Below are 18,991 nucleotides of genomic sequence, written 5' to 3'. Positions count from 1 at the left end.
GACAGTATTTACAACACCTATCTCTAACCAGTGTCAAAGGTCTGGCACCTCAGTAGGTCAGCTTCAGAACAGCTTTACCATCCCGTGTTTTATATTTCATAGCAAAGCAGGATCTTTTCAATAATAAACAATAATTTGATTGGAAATTCTATAGGTATGGCTTTTCCTCTTTAACTTTTTTTCCTGAATGGTAAGGCTATAATCTAATAATGACTATCTATGATTCCCTAGACAGAGGGGCTTCCCTCATAGTCAGCTGGTAAAGAATCCTCCTGCAAGGCAGGAGACCCCGGTTCGATTCCTGGGTTGGGAAGATCCCCTGGAGAAGGCAAAGGCTAACCACTCCAGTAGGCCTGGAGAATCCCATGGAATGTATAGTCCACGGGATCAAAGAGTCAGACACGACTGAGTGACGTTCACTTTCAGACAGAGTGAGGCAAATGGTACTCCTGTCCCTGACCCTGAGCTCCAATTGGAACTCAGATAAAAAATGGGAAAGGAGATTCAACAAAGTCTTGGGGGAAAAAAAAAACAAAAACAAAGCTTGTAAATCTGCTCAAACATCCCAATCCAGAAACATCCAACGCTGCCCTTGAGGGCCACCTAATGACCAAACTTTCACCTAACCTTAGACATTCCGTGGAATGGGGAGAGATGCCCACCTGCCAAGGCCCTGAAGTACCCTACTGTACCACATGGTTCCCACTGTATTATGGCTCTCTGTACCTACAGATGACTCCTTATGGGCAGAATCAGCAAGACTGCATCCAAAGAGTATCACCAATTTCCTCAAGCAGAATATTTTGCAAACCAACAGAGTGGGACTTTATCCAGAGAAGAAAGGTTCAAAATGGCAAATAATAAACAAAATGTATAATAATATGCTTCAGCTTAAATGTCACTCCCTACATCAGGAAGTTATTGCTACCCACAATAAAACTCAGGTTTACCAACAACTGGTAATTGTTTCATTGGTCATTTTTTCTCTTCCTCCCTTCTCTTACTTTAATTCTTTGTACTAATCACATAACCAAAAGTAATCTTTCTCCAAGTCATTCTCTATCATTGCTAAATTTCATTTTCCTTATAGAAATTAATATATATGAAAGTATTTTGCTCATTTGTTTCTTATATTCAATATCTGTCCCTCCCTTCTAGAATATAAGCACCTTGCCTATTCTTATTGCTCTGGGCCCAGTTCTAGTACAGTGCCTGGTTCAATAAACATTGTTGAATAAAGAAAAGTAATGTTCTTTTTACTATCCTAAATCCATTTGGTGTTCATGGAACTCTGCATCTAGAGTTAGAAAGAAAAAAAAAAGGCTTCTAATGAAACCAGCCTAGTCATTTTCTAGTGACCCAGAGTACCTCACATGCAGAGAAAATGTACCTTTTGTTAACTGGAATGAGAATTATAAACTATTATTACATTATTATCATCATCTTAATAATCTGGTGATGGTAACAATAGTGATCATTACCACTTATGAGTTAGGCTATGTATTTATGTACATTAATCTTGGCAACAACTTTACTGGGTAAATATTATTACCTCAATTTTACACACAAAGAAGTTCAGAGGTTAAATAATATCCCAAGGTCACACAGCTCAAGGGTATAAGCTAGGAATCCAAGGTCTGGTCGACTCCAGAGGCCATGCTCTTCCCATCACACCATGCTGTGAGATGCTGAGCTGAAATCATCTTCTTTTCATTCCACCCTTAGTCTTCATGATCAAGTTCCTTTCCTATCTTTTGATCCCTTACCAATTTTGCTACTATTAAAATTAAGAAATTATATGTGTTCATCCATACTCTAATCTCCAATAGGACTTCTAAAGCATCTGTATACTCAGTAGCCAAGAAAAATGTAATGAGAAATATTTTTTCCTTGGTTATTCACTTAGGAGATACCTGAATAAAATATTATTAAATTATTTTTAAATGGCTACATTATTCACTGCTTACTGGCTTCAGTGCAATAGTTCACAAATGTAGTGTTTTTCTAGTCTTACTCCTAGTATTTTCATCTAGAATTTGACCCCAACCTCTTGCTTTTATAATCAAAGGACTTAATAAGTTGCAAAAAAGTCATAATAGTCTTGCTAAAATGCATCCCAACACTGAAAAAGTAAAACTTATAAATTGTTCAACATGCTTTTAAGAGAGTGAACTACTAAAATTTTAATAGGGAAAAATATTTTAAAAAATAAAAATTATATCTATAAAGACTAAGTCTAAAAATCAAATTTGAGAAATAGGAAAACTTAATGAGACTTTCTTATGAGTTTTCATTAAATTTTTCAAAGATACTAAATTAAACACCATCACTTCAAGGGCTGTGGGTTATTTGCAAATTAGGTTATTGCTCTTAGTTTTAATGGCAGGAAATAAGCAGTGCAACTTTGAAAAGCTTCACAGTGATTTACAGTATATCTGAATCTTTCCTCAGAACCATGGGAGCAGGATTTCACTCTCAGTTCTCACCCTTACTTTTTTATTGTTCCTTTCTTTTTATTTTCCTTTTTCAGTTATGAATTTATTTTAATTAAAACTAAGAGCTTCTACCCAGAAGTAAAAATGTGTGTGGTCAATGAAAAGCTTGGTTACTCCAGGATCTCAATATAGTGAACACTAAAATTATAAAGTTTATTTTGTCCAACAAATTCCCAATTGCTAAGTTTATTAAGCAAAGTAATTCTAGGAAAGAGAAAATAGAAATGTGGTGGGTACTTTCACAGGGATAAAAATATCAATTAGCAATAGTAGGAGAGTCCTGTTACATTACTACACTATAACAAGTACCTTTCCCGCAGTGTTCCAATTTCATTAGAGTTTGAACATAGCTTTCTAGTGTTTTGTTTTGTTTTCCAATAATGATTTATTACTAAAACCCAGAATCTTGAAAACTCCAACAGAAGATTTAGATCATACAAGCATGAGTTTAATTATTATTAGGCAACTCTTTAAAAAATCAGTCTTTTTTTTTTAATTTTAAACTTTACAATATTGTATTAGTTTTGCCAAATATCGAAATGAATCCACCACAGGTATACCTGTGTTCCCCATCCTGAACCCTCCTCCCTCCTCCCTCCCCATAAGAAAAACACCAATACAGTATACTAACGCATATATATGGAATTTAGAAAGATGGTAACAATAACCCTGTGTACGAGATAGCAAAAGAGACACTGATGTATAGATCAGTCTTAAAAAATCATAGTCTTAAGAATTTATTTACCCGATAGACCACAGAATCCTAGTGCTAAAGGGTCCTCAAAGATTTAGTAGTCTGTATTCACTTATTATGCCAGTGAGGAAACTGAGACGCAGAGACAAAGCCTTCCCCTTATTTACATACCTGGAGAGAAGTGGCAGCCTGAATCAGAACCAGGTCTGTTTTTCAGTCACATACTCTCAGAGTAAAAATAAATGCATTCTCCTATGAGAAGATACTGTTTTCTTTGGAACAAAGTATTCATGTTATGTTTTTCTTTAAGTCATTCAAATGTAATACTAATAACAGAGGGAAATGGCTATTTAGCATGTGATGGTAAGTGATAATTCACTAATTTAATCCAATCCAATTAATTGCCTCCTTTATACCAGATATTGGAAAGATGCTCACAAGAAAGTGATATGATCGCCTCTTTCTTCAGGGAGAGAAGTTTTTAAGATTCCTTTCTGCCAGACTGGGTGCACTTTTTTTATTCTCAACAGATTTGTATGTCCTTCAATACTAAAAAGGCATCTCCACTATCAATTACCAGTGCCTCGCTCAAGCCCTAGAAGGGCTGAATGAACCGGGGTCAACTACCTAACGACTATACCCTCCAAAAATTTTGTTGTGTTGTTGCTGCTGTCTTTGCTGTTTGGTGTTTTTATACCTTATAGGGAAGTAGAAGTAACATCAACATGTTATAAAAATAAAACCTGCCTTACCTTTTTTATATAACAGAATGTCAAGTAAATGATCCTCTAACTACTCTCCAAGAAGTCTCTGAGAGGTTAAGACTATGGTCTAAGAGGCTGGCAGTCAACCTTACTTTGTAGAGTTAAGTGGCCTGGCATATGGATCATTGTAAAGTTCTTTGAATTTCTCCAAGTGCCAAACAGATGCTAAACTGCATTATTCAGATTCAAAAGTACGTATCTTACTATTAGGAAAATATTCCTACTTATAATACAAATCAGTAGTAATTTTAGTTCCCTTGAATAAGCTTCTAAACATACGAGGTCAAACATGTGGTAGACCTAAGAGCTCTGGGGTTCATTTAATGAAGCAGGTGGCTTATTTCAGAGAAATCTTAAATCCCTGACTCTGTCAGGCTATTTGTGTCCAAGTGCTTTACTTCAAAATGAAATTAAAAGGGGTAGATTATTTTCAACTCAAGGAAGATAAAATTGAACATACATACATACAATGATCCCATCCTATCAGTTCAGTTCAGTTGCTCAGTCGTGTCTGACTCTGTGACCCCATGAACCACAGCACGCCAGGCCTCCCTGTCCATCACCAACTCCCGGAGGTTACCCAAACTCATGTCCATTGAGTTGGTGATGCCATCCAACCATCTCATCCTTTGTTGTCCCCTTCTCCTCCTGCCTTCAATCTTTCCCAACATCAGGGTCTTTTCAAATGAGTCAGCTCTTCATATCAGGTGGCCAAAATATCAGAGTTTCAGCTTCAACATCAGTCCCTCCAATGAACACCCAGGACTGATCTCCTTTAGGATGGACTGGTTGGATCTCCTTGCAGTCCAAGGGACTCTCAAGAATCTTCTCCAACACCACAGTTCAAAAGCATCAATTCTTCAGCACTCAGCTTTCTTTATAGTCCAACTCTCACATCCATACATGACTACTGGAAAAACCAAAGCCTTGACTAGACGAACCTTTGTTGACAAAGTAATGTCTCTGCTTTTCAATATGGTATCTAGGTTGGTCATAACTTTCCTTCCAAGGAGTAAGCGTCTTTTAATTTCATGGCTGCAATGTATTTGTTTAAATATGACCAAAGTGACCTTTGCTCCAGAATTATCAGTTTAAAAGAATTCAAACAGAAAACTGGTTTGAAAAGGGTTGGATATTTACAATATAAAATATGTTAATGCTTTAGAGAGATAGAGATAGAGAGAGTTCTTATGGAGTAATAAGATGATTAATGAATACTCCAGGAGCAAATGAGCTAAGTAAACATACAGAGTCAAAAAATGCAAGTGACTAATAAAAGATGTGGAAAAGTTGTTTAAACCATCTAATAATCAAACATATACCCATGATAGCATCTATCAGAATGGGAAAATTAAAAGATTGATAGAATGTTAGTAAGCCTGTGGGAAATGGACTCTCATGCAATGTTACTGCATATTACAACTGGCCGTTAAACAACATGGGTCTGAACTACACAGGTCCACTTATACACAGATATTTTTCAATAGTAAATGCTATAGTACCACACCATCTGTCTGTGTTGGTTGAACCCATGGATTCAAAGGAACTGGTATAGGGAGGGTCGATTATAAGTTATATGAGGATTAGCCAATGTGTTGTTCAAGGGTCACCTGTAAGTGGTAATATCTTTCTAGATGACAATTTGACAATGAATTTCAAAAGTTAAAGCAATCAGGAACAAGGCAAGGATGTCCCCTCTTACTATTGCTTTTCAATATCATAGTGGAAGTCCTAGTGAGTGCAGTAAGATGAGAAAAGGAAATGAAAGCTATGCAGATTGCAAAGGAATAAATAAAACTGTCTGTTCACAGATGACATGATTATCTAGGTTAAAAATAAATTTAAAAAAAATCAACCAAAAAACTCTTGGAACTAACAAGCAATTATAACAAGGCTATAGGATACAAGATTAATATACAAAAGTCAGTCACATTCCTATATAACAGCAATGACAAGTAGAATTTGAAATTTAAAACACAATATTATTAACATCAGCAAACAAAAAATACTTAACTAAATCAAATAAAATACAATCAGTACAAGGAAAACTAAAAAACTGATGAACAAAATAAATGAACTAAATAACTGAAGAGATACTCCATGTTAATGGATAGGAAGACTCAACAACGTCAAGACATTAGTTCTTCCAAACTTGATCTATAGATTCAATGCAATCCCAATCAAAATCCCAGCAAGTTATTTTATGGTTATCGACAGATTCTAAAGTTTATATGGAGGGGCAGGAGACCCAGAATAGCCAACATAATGTTGCAGGAGGGGAATAAAATTGGAGGACTGACACTATCCAACTTCAAGACTTACTATAAAGCTACCGTAATTAAAACGTGTGGTTAGCAAAAGAAGAGACAGTTCAATCAACAGAATGCTACTGCTGCTGCTAAGTCGCTTCAGTCGTGTCCGACTCTGTGCAACCCCATAGACGGCAGCCCACCAGGCTCCCCCATCCCTGGGATTCTCCAGGCAAGAACACTGGAGTGAGTTGCCATTTCCTCCTCCAACGTGTGAAAGTGAAAAGTGAAAGTGAAGTCGCTCAGTCATGTCCAACTTGTAGCGACCCCATGGACTGCAGCCCACCAGGCTCCTCCGTCCATGGGATTTTCCAGGCAAGAGTACTGGAGTGGGAGAGAGGCCAAAAATAGACTTACATAAATATGCTATGCTATGCTAAGTCACTTCAGTCGTGTCCGACTCTGTGTGACCCCATAGATGGCAGCCCACCAGGCTCCCCTGTCCCTGGGATTCTCCAGGCAAGAACACTGGAGTGGGTTGCCATTGCCTTCTCCAATGCATGAAAGTGAAAAGTGAAAGTGAAGTCACTCAGTCATGTCCGACTCCTAGCGACCCCATGGACTACAGCCTACCAGGCTCCTCCGTCTATGGGATTTTCCAGGCAAGAGTACTGGAGTGGGGTGCCATTGCCTTCTCCGTACATAAATATAGTCAAGTGATATTTTGATAAAGGAGCAAAAGCAACATAATGGAGCAAAGATAGTCTTTTCTCCAAATGGTACTAGAACAACTGCACATCCACATACCAAAAAAATGAATCTAAACACAGACCTTAAACCTTTACAAAAATTAACTCAAACTGGATCACAGACCTAAATGTAAAGCATAAAACTATAAAACTCCTAGAAGATAACATATGCGAAAACCGAGATCACTTAGGATTTGGTGATGACTTTTTAGATACAATACTAAATGCACAGTCCATGAAAAAAAGAATTAATTACCTAGACTTCATTAAAACCAACCATTTCTACTCCACAAAAAACAATGTCAAAAGAATAAAAAGAGAAACTACATATTGGGAGAAAATATTTGCAAAAGACATATCTGATAAAGGACTGTCATCCAGAGCATACAACAAACTCTTAAAACTCAATGATATGGATACAAATAGTCTGATTAAAAAATGGGCCTTAACAGACACCTCATCAAGGAAGATATACAGATGACAAATAAGCATATGAAAAGATGCTCCACATCATGTGTTACTGGGGAAGTGCAAATTAAAACAGCAATGAAATACCTATACACATCGATTAAAATCACCGAAAACCAGAATTCCAAACACTGGCAAGGTTGTGGAGCAGTAGGAACTCTCATTCATTGTTGGTGAAAATGCAAAATGGTACACCTACTTTGAAAGACAGTTTGTTTCTTTCAAAATTAAACATATTCTTAACATATAATACATTCCAGTAATTGCATTCCTTGGAATTTACCCAAAGGACTTTAAAAATTATGTCAACACAAAAACTAGCACATGGATTTTACAGCAGCTTTATTCAAAACTAACAAAACTTGGAAGCAAGCAAGGTGTCCTTCAGTAGGTAAATGGGTAAACAAACTGTTACTAACATACAATAGAGTATCACCCGGGACTAAATGGAAATGAGTTATCAGGATATGAAAAGACACGGAGGAAATTTAAATGCATATTACTAAGTAGAAGAAGGCAATCAAAAAAGGTTATATAGTGTATGATTCCAACTGCATGACATTCTGGAAAAGATTAAACTATGGAGACTGTAAAAAGGTCAATTGTCACCAGGTGTGGGGAGGAGAGAAGGAAGAACAGGCAGAACACAGAGGATTCTCAGGGCTGTGAAACTATTCTGTATGATGGTGGATATACATCATTATATAAACTTGTCCAAACCCATACAGTGTACCACCTCAAGAGCTAAACGTAACATAAATGGTGACTATAATATGTCAATATAGGTTCATCACTTGTAACTAATGTACCCTCTGGTGGAGAATGTTGATAATAAGGGAGGCTATGCATGTGTGGAGGCAAGGGGTATATGGAAAATCTCTGTACTTTCTGGTCAATTTTGCTGTAAAGCCAAAATTGCTCTAAAAAATAAAGCCTATTTATTACTAAAATGAAAATGCCTTTAATCCAATAATTAAAGAGAGAATTGATTAAGTGTGAAAAAAATCTGCATGAATATTCATCAGAGCCTTTTTTATAATAGTGGAAAGCTGGAAACAACCTAAATTTCCATAATAGAAGGTCTAGTTAAATAAATTATGGTAAGTTCTTGGCAGGTGAATTCTTTACCACTAGTGCCACCTAGGAAACCCTGAAAAATATTATTAACTATTAAACTGTATCTAATTATAAGACCAAACAAATTACGGTATGACATAATATTAAACAAGAAAGCAATTAAAAAGAATCTACATTTGAAAGATTCTTTATGTATGCTAATACAGAACAATTTTAAATTTATATTTAAGAGAAAAATTCTCAACTTACATTTTAAGTGACCTATGTATATGTACATATACGTGTGTGTGTGTGTATATATATATATATATATTCCTATATTTACACACATAAAATGTTCTTATGTAAATCAGCAAAAGGGGAAACATATGCATATATTACAGTGGACAGAGTATTTCTAGAGGACTCACACAAAAAATCTTTAACAGTGGTTGGTTCTAGGATTGAAGGAAGCCTTACTTTTTTTAAAAAGACACATAGAGGAAAGAATATAAAGTATAAAGATCAATAATCTGTCACAAATAGAATGCCCCTGGAACCACCATTAAGGTCAAGAAAGAAGTATTGCCAGAACTCCAGACCCTTTACATCCCCACCTAATCATTTCTTTCCCTAATTCCCAAAAGGTAGCCACCATAATGAATTCTATTTTCTAATTTACAGAGAGTCATTTAGAGTCATTTACAGTCATTTAATCATGATTAAAATGTTAAATTTTATCAAATGCTTTCCTGTATCAAGATTACTACATTTTATTCTGTCAATATGGTAAATTACATTGATTTCTTTTGATAAATGAAACTTGAAATTGTTAGAATAAACTCAACTTGGCCATGATATATTATCCTATACCCTATTTATTATCCCATTTTTACTGGATTAAATTTACTAATAATTTCATTAAGAATTGTCTGCATCTAAAATCATGAGGAAGATTAACCTGTACTTCCCTTTTCTTGTAATGTCCATGTCAGATTTGGTACCAAGGAAGCACATTTACTTTGATCTCTGGCCTTATAAAAGAAGCTGGGAAATGTTCTCTCTTTTCATATTCTTTGGAAGAATTTGTATATGCTACTTTTGTGTGATGTTCCTATTTTTAGGTTAACCCAATACCTACAACTAAAATGTAAATGAATTAAACCTAAGGACTATAACCTAGGGCTTTCTGTTTCCTAAGCATCCAACCCTTTGCTTTGGATGAACAGAACTAGAGAAAACAATCATTATCTTGCCAAAGAGTATAAAATCTGCCAACCTATGAAAAAATATTCAACTCAAATTATTAGGCATACACATGAAAAATTATCATTCATTTCCATTCAGTTCATATTTTAGGACATCAGAAAGATCACAGAACGCTGGGGCTGGACCATCTCCAGTGTGCTCCCTGTATCTGCAAAACTGAGTACATTGCACCACCGGTAACAGCATGGCAGTGTGGAAAATGCATCCACATACTGTGAATCGAATCTGTCTGAGCTGGAATCCAGGTAACTCCATTCATAAAGCGATTTGTCTTTGATCACATTATATAAATTCACTGAGCCTTAATACTTTCTTCTGCAAAACTGAAATAATAGTAATAATAAACCTGTTTTACAAAGCTACCATGAGGTTAGAGATGATGTGTATAAAACACCTAGGTACTTGATTATAAAAGGGGGGGTATCTTCTACTCTCACATAAATTCTAATACAACTTTAAGTCCATATTTTCAGTAGTAATCTCCAAATCTTGGTGTCCAGAACGTATCATAAATAGTCTTCATCAGTTAACCTTTTCCCTTGAGTCACTTTACAGTTTAACTATAATAAATAAAGTTTGTGTCTACAAATACAGCTGTTTCCTTTCTGTTCTCATGGCCACCAATACACTTAAAATCTCATGCAGTTACAGACTCTTCCCTGACTACTAATTTATTTTCCTACCTTACCTACTTTCTTGCTAAACACTTGCCCTAAACTTTTCCAAAATCTCCTAACAGGAAGGTCAGAGGACTGGAGTATTTGGCTAATCTAACATTCAGCCCTGTGAATTTAAAGGAACAGCTGCTCTTACTCTCATTTTAGAAACAGAAGTTGAGGCATGGGGTCGGGGTGGGGGAGGTGGGAAGGGGGTTTCATACAAGTTATAGACCAAATTGGTTACAAAGGGGGACAAGTTATAGAGAGCCTTCCATTGTTCTGCTTACTGTATCAAATACTAGTCTGGGGCTCAGCACAAGGTTAAGGTTTGATCAATTGGCTACAATCATCTCTATTAAACATAAATGAATGGAAATATTAGATGACAAACCCCTCTGAATTTGGTAGGATTATTTACCATTGTATTGTTATCTTTTATCTTTTCTCTGTATACCATAAAGGTAGAAGGTAAGGGCTGTGAACATATGTGGTATATTAATATCACCTACATTGGTCCAGTTAATTCTTTAAATACTGAATAATGTTTATACTATTGCTGTGTGCAAGTCAAAGTTTGGAGACATCAAAACATGGTGACCTAATAATAAAAAGAATCTAAGAATTGCAACAAAAGTCCAAGGCACAACCAGGCATGGCTACAAATTTTCAGCAACAGTGGTTTCATTTGAAACCACTTGGAAACAGTGACCCTTATTCCTCCAAACTGTTGCTCCCTAATTAGTCTTGTTTGCCTCCGTTTATGCTAATGGTAAACATGCATTTAGCCTAAGAAAGGAAATGGGAAAAAAAAAAGCAGAGGTGACCTAAACAACCTCCATGAAGCAAGGCTTCTAATCAAATAGCTTAGTCATATCATCCAAGTGAATCCAAATCAGTCAAAATCATTAAATAAAAGATTCCATTTCCAATACTACTCCTAAAAAAGACTATAATCAAAGACACAAACACTATCCCATGTAACTGAAAGAAACCTGGTTCTTTCTTATGATAATACAATATGAACAGTTTTATATTCACATAGTAACAATAGTAGCTTAAATTTTCAAACATTTTTTAAACACAGGCCACCCAATGCTCGAACTAAGCCCTCCTGGTTTTTGTACCAGTGAGCACATGGCTTCAGTCCACACTCAACACTTAATTAAGAGATTCTTTTCAAAGATTGTACTCTGGATGTATCATCTTTTCTGAGGCCAGGCTGCTGCAGTTCATTAGCAGTCAACATCTGGCTGGAATGTTTTAAAATACTATTTTCCTTAACCATTATATGGATGAGGTTTTTGTTATTCTAAGCAAAATGAAACAATGTCTTTGTATGGACTTCTAAACATAATAATTAGTGACAGTGCAAATTGTTTTCTAATTTTTCTTATACTGTGTAGCAAATTACTATTAAAACATTTAAATTGTAGTTTAAACCTTTGTATAATAGTGAGATTCTTTTCATTTTGTAATGTAGACCATGCCTTTACTTTTTAAATACAAGGTCTCGTTCTAGAGGCCAAGAAATATTTAACTTAAATGTAGTTACATGCAAAGAAAAATTATCTTTAAACTTTCTCAAGGAAACAGCTCTTAAAAACTCAGAAAAATAAAAAGTTGGAAATATCTGGCACAGAACTTTGGACACTCCAGTTACTTTGCTTGTGAACCTCAAAGGTCTCTTATACACAGTATGGATTTCAAACTTCAAAAACACTCCTCTGAAGAGTATCAACCCGTGTCTACACAATTAATTTGCCACTGAAATTAAGTTAACTGAATCTGTTCAGGGACTTAAGCAACTAGAAACATCCCTGTAGTCAACTAAGTTTTTAAAAGGAATTTCATGAGGCTGCATAAGACTTTTTAGGCCTCAGCTGACACATATTTACAAGTCTGGCTCTGAGAACTGTTATAATGCACTTATGGGCTCACTCTGCCTGAAATGCCCTTGGGCCCCTCCCAGGACTTGGTGTCAAGACACAGCTTTCTTTGCCTTTAAAATATTTTAGAACTCACCACTTACTTAAAATCTTCTTCATCCAACTTTACCAAGGAGCCATTCTTACAAACTTATTTCCCATTTACATATAAAATACTTCACCCCTTGGATGGGGCTTCCCTCATAGCTCAGTCAGTAAAGAATCTGCCTGCCATGCAGGAGACCGGGGTTCAATTCCTGGGTTGGGAAGATACCCTGGAGAAGGAAATGGCAACCCACTTCAGTATTCACACCTGGAGAATCCCATGGACAAAGGAGCCTGACAGGCTATAGTCCATGGAGTCCCAAAGAGTTGGACACAACTTAGAGACACCACCACCACCTTGGATGAGATAGGCGCTCAACTATTAAGACTTTGGTTAGTATAGTATTCCACCGTGTGCACTCAAGTTCCATAAGGGCAGTGACTGTTCCTTTTCTTTTTCTTTTTAAAAAAATTGTTTCCTCTCTTGCCAGTATAAGCTACAGTATAGTGCCCCCAGCTGAAAGAACTCAAATCGGTGTTAATCCTATTTTGCTACCCTCAGCTCAGAGCCCTCCAAAAGCTTTGTTTGGCTTGGAATGAAGTTCAAACAAGACTGACCATGTGGCCTCTGGCCACCACTCTCAACTCTCCTTCCACCACTCTGCCTTCTCCCCTACTCACCGCACCCCATCCACACAGGCCTCTACTATTCCTGGAATGTGACCAGCCGCCTTTCACCTTAGGTCTCTGGCGTTTGTGTGCCTTCTGCCTCCTCTCTCTGCTCACTCCCTCAGGTATCACTTCAGATGTCTCCTCCTTGAAGGAGACTTCTAATTCCCTATCTAAAATAGCTGCTTCCCCTTTCTACAGCCTATTTTTCTTTCTAGCTCTCGCTGATATTATCTTATACATTCATTTGTATAGCTGTTCATTATCTCCCACCAACACCACAACCACCAGCATGTAAGTGTCATGAAAGCAGAGGCTTCACTGATTTTATTCACCTTCGGTACCTAAAACAATACCTGGCACATAGCAAGTGTTTAATAAATGTCACTGAACGGTTGCCCTCAGGACCCCAGTAGAGGAAAGAATTTGCAGGCAGAAGCCAATCAAACACACCTTACTGGCCAAAGCTGGTCTTTAGAATTGTAACCTGTTTTGCAAGCCAGCCAGCTGTCTCTAAGGTCCATAAGAGGAATATAGTCCTTCTTGGCCTCCAAAGACAACTCCAAAAACACACAGAAACTAGACACAAGTCTACAGCAACCTAAATCCTGAGCTAGCAAAGTAGGGGCACACCTTACAGAATGCCTCCCCAGCTAACATTTTCCTGATTGAACATCTCTTGGTTTTTTATAAGCTTCATAGACTGTATATATCTCCCAGGACAATACTTTTTAAAAGGTGCTTGTTTATTTAAGAAAAAAATATGCTTACATCCCCAAACCTAAATACTATTGGCCTGCACCCCACAGGCCTACAAGGCCTGTGTTTGCCCAATTTCAAGACCGAAGAAAGAGCCCCAAGTCAGCAACAGTGACATCTATGGTTTAATGAATGGGGAAGCTTACATGTCTGAAGCAGGGTCCTGGAGCAACACCCCACCGCATATCACGGTTGGCGGTAGCAGTCTTAGCTCCCGGGGTGGGGGGAAGGGGAGATGACAAGTTATAGGGGAATTGATGTCAGGTGAGCTCATTAATTACCAGGGAAACCAGTAGAAAGGCATGACTTTCACCACCCCTTTGATAAGAACAATCACCAGCTGGTGCCTGGGGCACAGATAGGAAGGTCAGTTATTTGCACAGGATACAAGTAAAACAGGGACTGTAATAGTACAGGTTGTACAGAGAGCAAGAGAACAGCCATCGTGAGTGGCCTGACCATATAACAACGCTAGTAAGGAAATAGTGTCTGTAATACTGGGACACCAGGCATCCACAGAGAAGACTCAGTGTACTACTATGTAAAGTAACTGCTTGTTAACAACCCTATTAATTGTTCAATGGTCAAGAAAAGTAAAAGCTCAGTAGTGAAGAATCTGCCTGCCAATGCAGGAGACACAGGTTCAATCTTTGATCTGGGAAGATCCCATATGCTGCAGAGCAACTAAGCCTGTGTGCCACAACTACTGAGCCTGTGCTTTGAAGTGCATGAGTTGCAACTATTGAGCCCAGGTCCCTCAGCTACAGAAGCCTGCACGCCTGTGCTCCATAACAAGAGAAGCCACCACAGTGAGAAGCCAGAGTACCCCAACTGGAGAGTAGGCCCTGTTCGCCACATCTAGAGAAAAGCCCAAGCAGCAATGAAGACCCAGCACAGCCATAAAGAAATAAAATTATTTTTTTTAAAAGAAAGGCAATTGTTCTAAGTATTTTTCATTGTATTTCTAAGTTACTTATTTAGTGGGATTTTTTACTGTGTTTTTGTAACATTGTAGGAAATTAGATATTCTAAGTTGAAGAGCAACACACTGTAGTTTTTCCTATTTAAAATAATAAGAAATAGAACTCCACGTAAATGATTTTGTGCAGAACATCTGATTTTTTTTTTAGATGTTTTGATTTTTAGAATTGCAACCTGTTTCGCAAGCCAGCCAGCTGTCTCTAAGGTCCATAGAGGAATTTAGTCCTTTCTTCTTGGCCTCCGAGGACAATTCCAAGAACACACAGAAACTAGACACAAGTCTGCTGCTGCTAAGTCGCTTCAGTCGTGTCCGACTCTGTGCGACCCCATAGACGGCAGCCCACCAGGCTCCCCGGTCCCTGGGACTCTCCAGGCAAGAACACTGGAGTGGGTTGCCATTTCCTTCTCCAATGCATGAAAGTGAAAGTGAAGTCGTTCAGTCGCGTCCAACTCATAGCAACCCCATGGACTGCAGCCTACCAGGCTCCTCCGTCCATGGGATTTTCCAGGCAAGAGTACTGGAGTGGCTTGCCATTGCCTTCTCCGACACAAGTCTATAGCAACCTAAATCCTGAGCTAGCAAAGTAGGGGCATACCTTACAGAATGTCTCCCCAGCTAACATTTTCCTGATAGAACATCTCTTGGTTTTTGATACTTAAACTTCATAGACTGTATATATATATATATCTCTCTCTCTCTCTCTCTCAGTATAATACTTTTTAAAAGGTGCTTGTTTATTTAAGAAAAAAATATGCTTACATCCCCAAACCTAAATACTATTGGCTTGCACCCATTAAGCAAAAGATGCCTGCATGTTCTTGGATTCACCTCAAACCCACCAACAAGCCTCTCCCCAGGCCTTTCTGACTCGGTGACAGTCTAGCAGCTCATCTGTTCCCAGTCTCTAACTTTGACTCACTAAATCTCGTCTCATGTCTTCATCTTCTAGTTACCTTTCATTTCATTCACCTTTCTTCTCCTTTTCTTAATTTTTACCAAGGGAATATATGCATTTAATCTAAAGGATTGAAGGAGCTAAAAGGTTTACAACAAAAAAAAGCAGTCCCTAGCTCTCACCATCTCATCTTCATCCTCAGTACAGTGTACCCAGAGTCAAACCCTTTCAACTAGCTCTTGCTTTAAATTATCAGATAATCTGAGTAAAATGCTATTGCCTAGATATTCCATATTAATTTCACCTACTGCCTTCTTATGATAAAGGAGAATTTTAGCTGTCTTACACCTACCTTTCCCCCAATCTTTCTCAATAAATTTATTCCAAAAAAGTTTGGTTAAATCTGTATTTGGTATATTAATTATTGAGATTATTGTTTATTTATGAGCCAAATAATGAAAAATAATTGATTTCCTTTCTGGGACAACTTTTCCTTATATTTAATAATTGCTGAATTTCCTCATTTGCTTAGTTTAATTTGCACATCCAGCTAAGCCTTCCCATACCCTATAAAAACTCTGCAAAAATCACTCTCAATTTATTTTTCAACAGTCAAATATGTCTGATTTATCAATTCTTTATTTTCCTGATAAGATTTATCACTTCCATTTTTTCTTCCCCCATCAGGTTTTAATCTGTACTGAGTATTTTCTAAGTTTCTGGGTGGATGTTTTCTAAGTTTCTAAGTTGCTGGGATTTCCCATCATCGATGTTCTATAAATACCCAACTCCTCTCTCCTGTATTAGATTTCCCATCTCCAAGTTCTCATGTCAACTTCTTTCTTGGTTCACTCCCAAGTTTTGGTTGATTACATGTTGTAGACTTTTAGAATTTACATGTTTGAGAGTGTTTTATTCTATCCTTTTACTTGATCAGTTCATTTATCCTAAGCTAAACTTCATTCATATTTTGAAGACATTACTTTGTTGCCTTCCATCTTCCAAAGCTATTTTTAATATTTTCATTCCTGTTCCTTTGATTATGATCTTTTTTCCATCTTTTCTCTTGCTCTCTCAATCAGTTTTGAGTGTTTTCTACTAATATTCAAGTTTCAAAATTCCCAGACAATAAACTTTGGTTGGTTTTCTCTCATTTTTTAAATGGAAGGAAAAGCATCTTCTTTTTTTTTTTAACTGAGGAATACTTTCGGTTTTTGTTTTTTTTTTTTTTTTCATTTATTATGCTGAATACCCTATGAGCACCTTTCAACTTGAAAATACATATTTTCATTTTGGAGAAATGTTATTTTAAAAAATAATAATTTTCTGGGAATGCCCTGACAGTCCAGTAGTTAGGACTTGGTGCTTTCACTTCAGTTGCCCAGGTTCAATACCTGGTCAAGCCATACAGCGAGGCCAAAATGATAATAACAATAATAATGATGATAATTCTCTAATGATTGTTTATTCTGTTTCTTCTTACTGGTTGAATATTGTATTTCCAGGATTGATTTGTAAGTTTTCTTATTTTTCTCTCTTTTATTGTCCATCCCTTTTTCCTACTTTATCAGAATTCTTCCAGCCTTTATACTGAACTTTTTTTTCAGCTATCATATTTTTAATATCCAAAATCTCTTTCTTACTGTTTGCTCCTTTTCAAAAAGTAACATTCTGTTTTTTTTTTTCAACATTTTACTCTCTGAAAACAACAGGATGATGTTGAAGGAATTTTCTGCTCTCAGTATTGTCTTCTGTTTCCTCTGAGTTCCTTTTTCCTTTGTTTACTTAATGTTGAAGGCCTTCTTCCAAAGACCAATTATCTTTTGACAGCCTATCATCTTTAAGAGTGAGTCACTAAAAAGCTGACTAGCAGCTTTGTAAATGGGTTTCTAATATGGTCAGAGAGTAGCTGGCGAATTTCAGTGGAAGGGGGCCACCAAATGTCAGTATTTATGGGTCTTTCCTCCAGGATGGTTCATCATGGTTTAGTTTCCTCTGAGAAGGATCTTCTAATATCCCTGCTGGGGTTTGGAGTGGTAAGGCTGCCAGTATGCTACAGCTGATCAGAGAAAGGGAGTTGTGCTGTTCAGAGGCAGAAAGTCCTTTAATCTCCTAGTTTTCAATTCTATTCTGGTCCAGCCTTTCTCAGTGCTCAATGTCCCCAAGTCCAGATAATCTATTTCTCCAGAGACTCCTACAAAGGTGGTGGGAAATGGCTTCCTTATTTAGCCAGGTAAAAGTGGGCTCTGAGGGTCTGGCTGCTCTTCATAAAGACTTTCAAATAAATTTCCACTCACCGTGTCACCCTGCTTCTTGCAATACCCAGTGCCTCTAATTCCTAAGCCTTTCCAGAGAGCTGTGAGTCAGCTTGCTTTCCATCTGCACCACTCTCCACAGGCACTTGGCTTTGACCTTTCTACCACTCTGCTAAGTCATGTACCATCCTTACACCCACTTTCCATCTTTGTATCTTGTGGTTTAGGGTTATTTATTAATATGTCTCCTTGATTTATCAAAGATGGAGCTTATGCCTTCTTTTCTTGCTTTCCCTATTTGGAGATGATTTTTTGAGAAAAGAATAATGAATGAGGGGTAAAGAAAGAGAGTAGGTATCTGTTTATTCAGATGGTGGCTCAGAATCCGCCTGCAATGTGGGAGACCTGGGTTCAATCCCTGGGTTGGGAAGATCTTTTGGAGAAGGGAACAGCTACCCACTCCAGTATTCTGGCCTGGAGAATCCCCATGGACAGAGGAGTCTGGTGGTCTATAGTTCATGGAGTCACAAAGAATCGGACATGACTGAGCAACTAAACACGGCAGAGTCATCTTGAAACTAGAAGTCTATAGTATTTTCGATTTCACAGATCTTTTATCACAACATAGTCTTCTGTCAGTTCCACTTTAATTCATAATTTGTCTTCCAGACTTTCTGGGTAACTAACCATCTTATTTTACTGGTTTCAGATATGCAACATTTAGTTATTAGTAAATTAACAAGTTCCACACCTATCTATCATATCCCATTTGTAGTAACTGTCGTCTGCAATTGAATAGGGTACTGAATTTACATATAACTGGGAGGAGACTGTTTATTAATTGAAAGGGCATTAGTTACCAGTGTCTCATGGGCTTTTGGAGAAGGCAATGGCAACCCACTCCAGTACTCCTCCCTGGAAAATCCCATGGACGGAGGAGCCTGGTAGGCTGCAGTCCATGAGGTCGCTACGAGTCGGACATGACTGAGCGACTTCATTTTCACTTTTCACTTTGATGCATTGGAGAAGGAAATGGCAACCTACTCCAGTGTTCTTGC

General features: G+C 37.4%; 1 protein-coding gene across 5 annotated transcripts in view; it reads right to left on the bottom strand.

Annotated features, from left to right (window-relative positions):
• Positions 1-18,991, bottom strand: part of GALK2 (galactokinase 2) — a 154,818-nt gene that overhangs the window by 77,205 nt on the left and 58,622 nt on the right. Inside the window, exon 1 of one of the 5 annotated variants that reach the window (XM_086320819.1) lies at positions 13,948-14,100. The exons of the other annotated variants lie outside the window; for them this stretch is intronic. Coding sequence (XP_086176945.1) covers positions 13,948-13,986 — 39 coding nt within the window. The 5' untranslated portion in view covers positions 13,987-14,100. Of the gene's footprint in view, positions 1-13,947; positions 14,101-18,991 lie in introns of those variants that run through there. 5 annotated transcript variants of the gene reach the window in all.

This window comes from Bos grunniens, chromosome 10 (assembly GCF_055505025.1).
Source record: "Bos grunniens cultivar Pamir isolate PY7600 chromosome 10, Bosgru_T2T1.0, whole genome shotgun sequence".
Taxonomy (NCBI): Eukaryota; Metazoa; Chordata; class Mammalia; order Artiodactyla; family Bovidae; genus Bos; species Bos grunniens.
The sequence above is the reverse complement of the archived record's forward strand: the minus strand, read 5'-3'. Positions and strand labels throughout refer to the sequence as shown.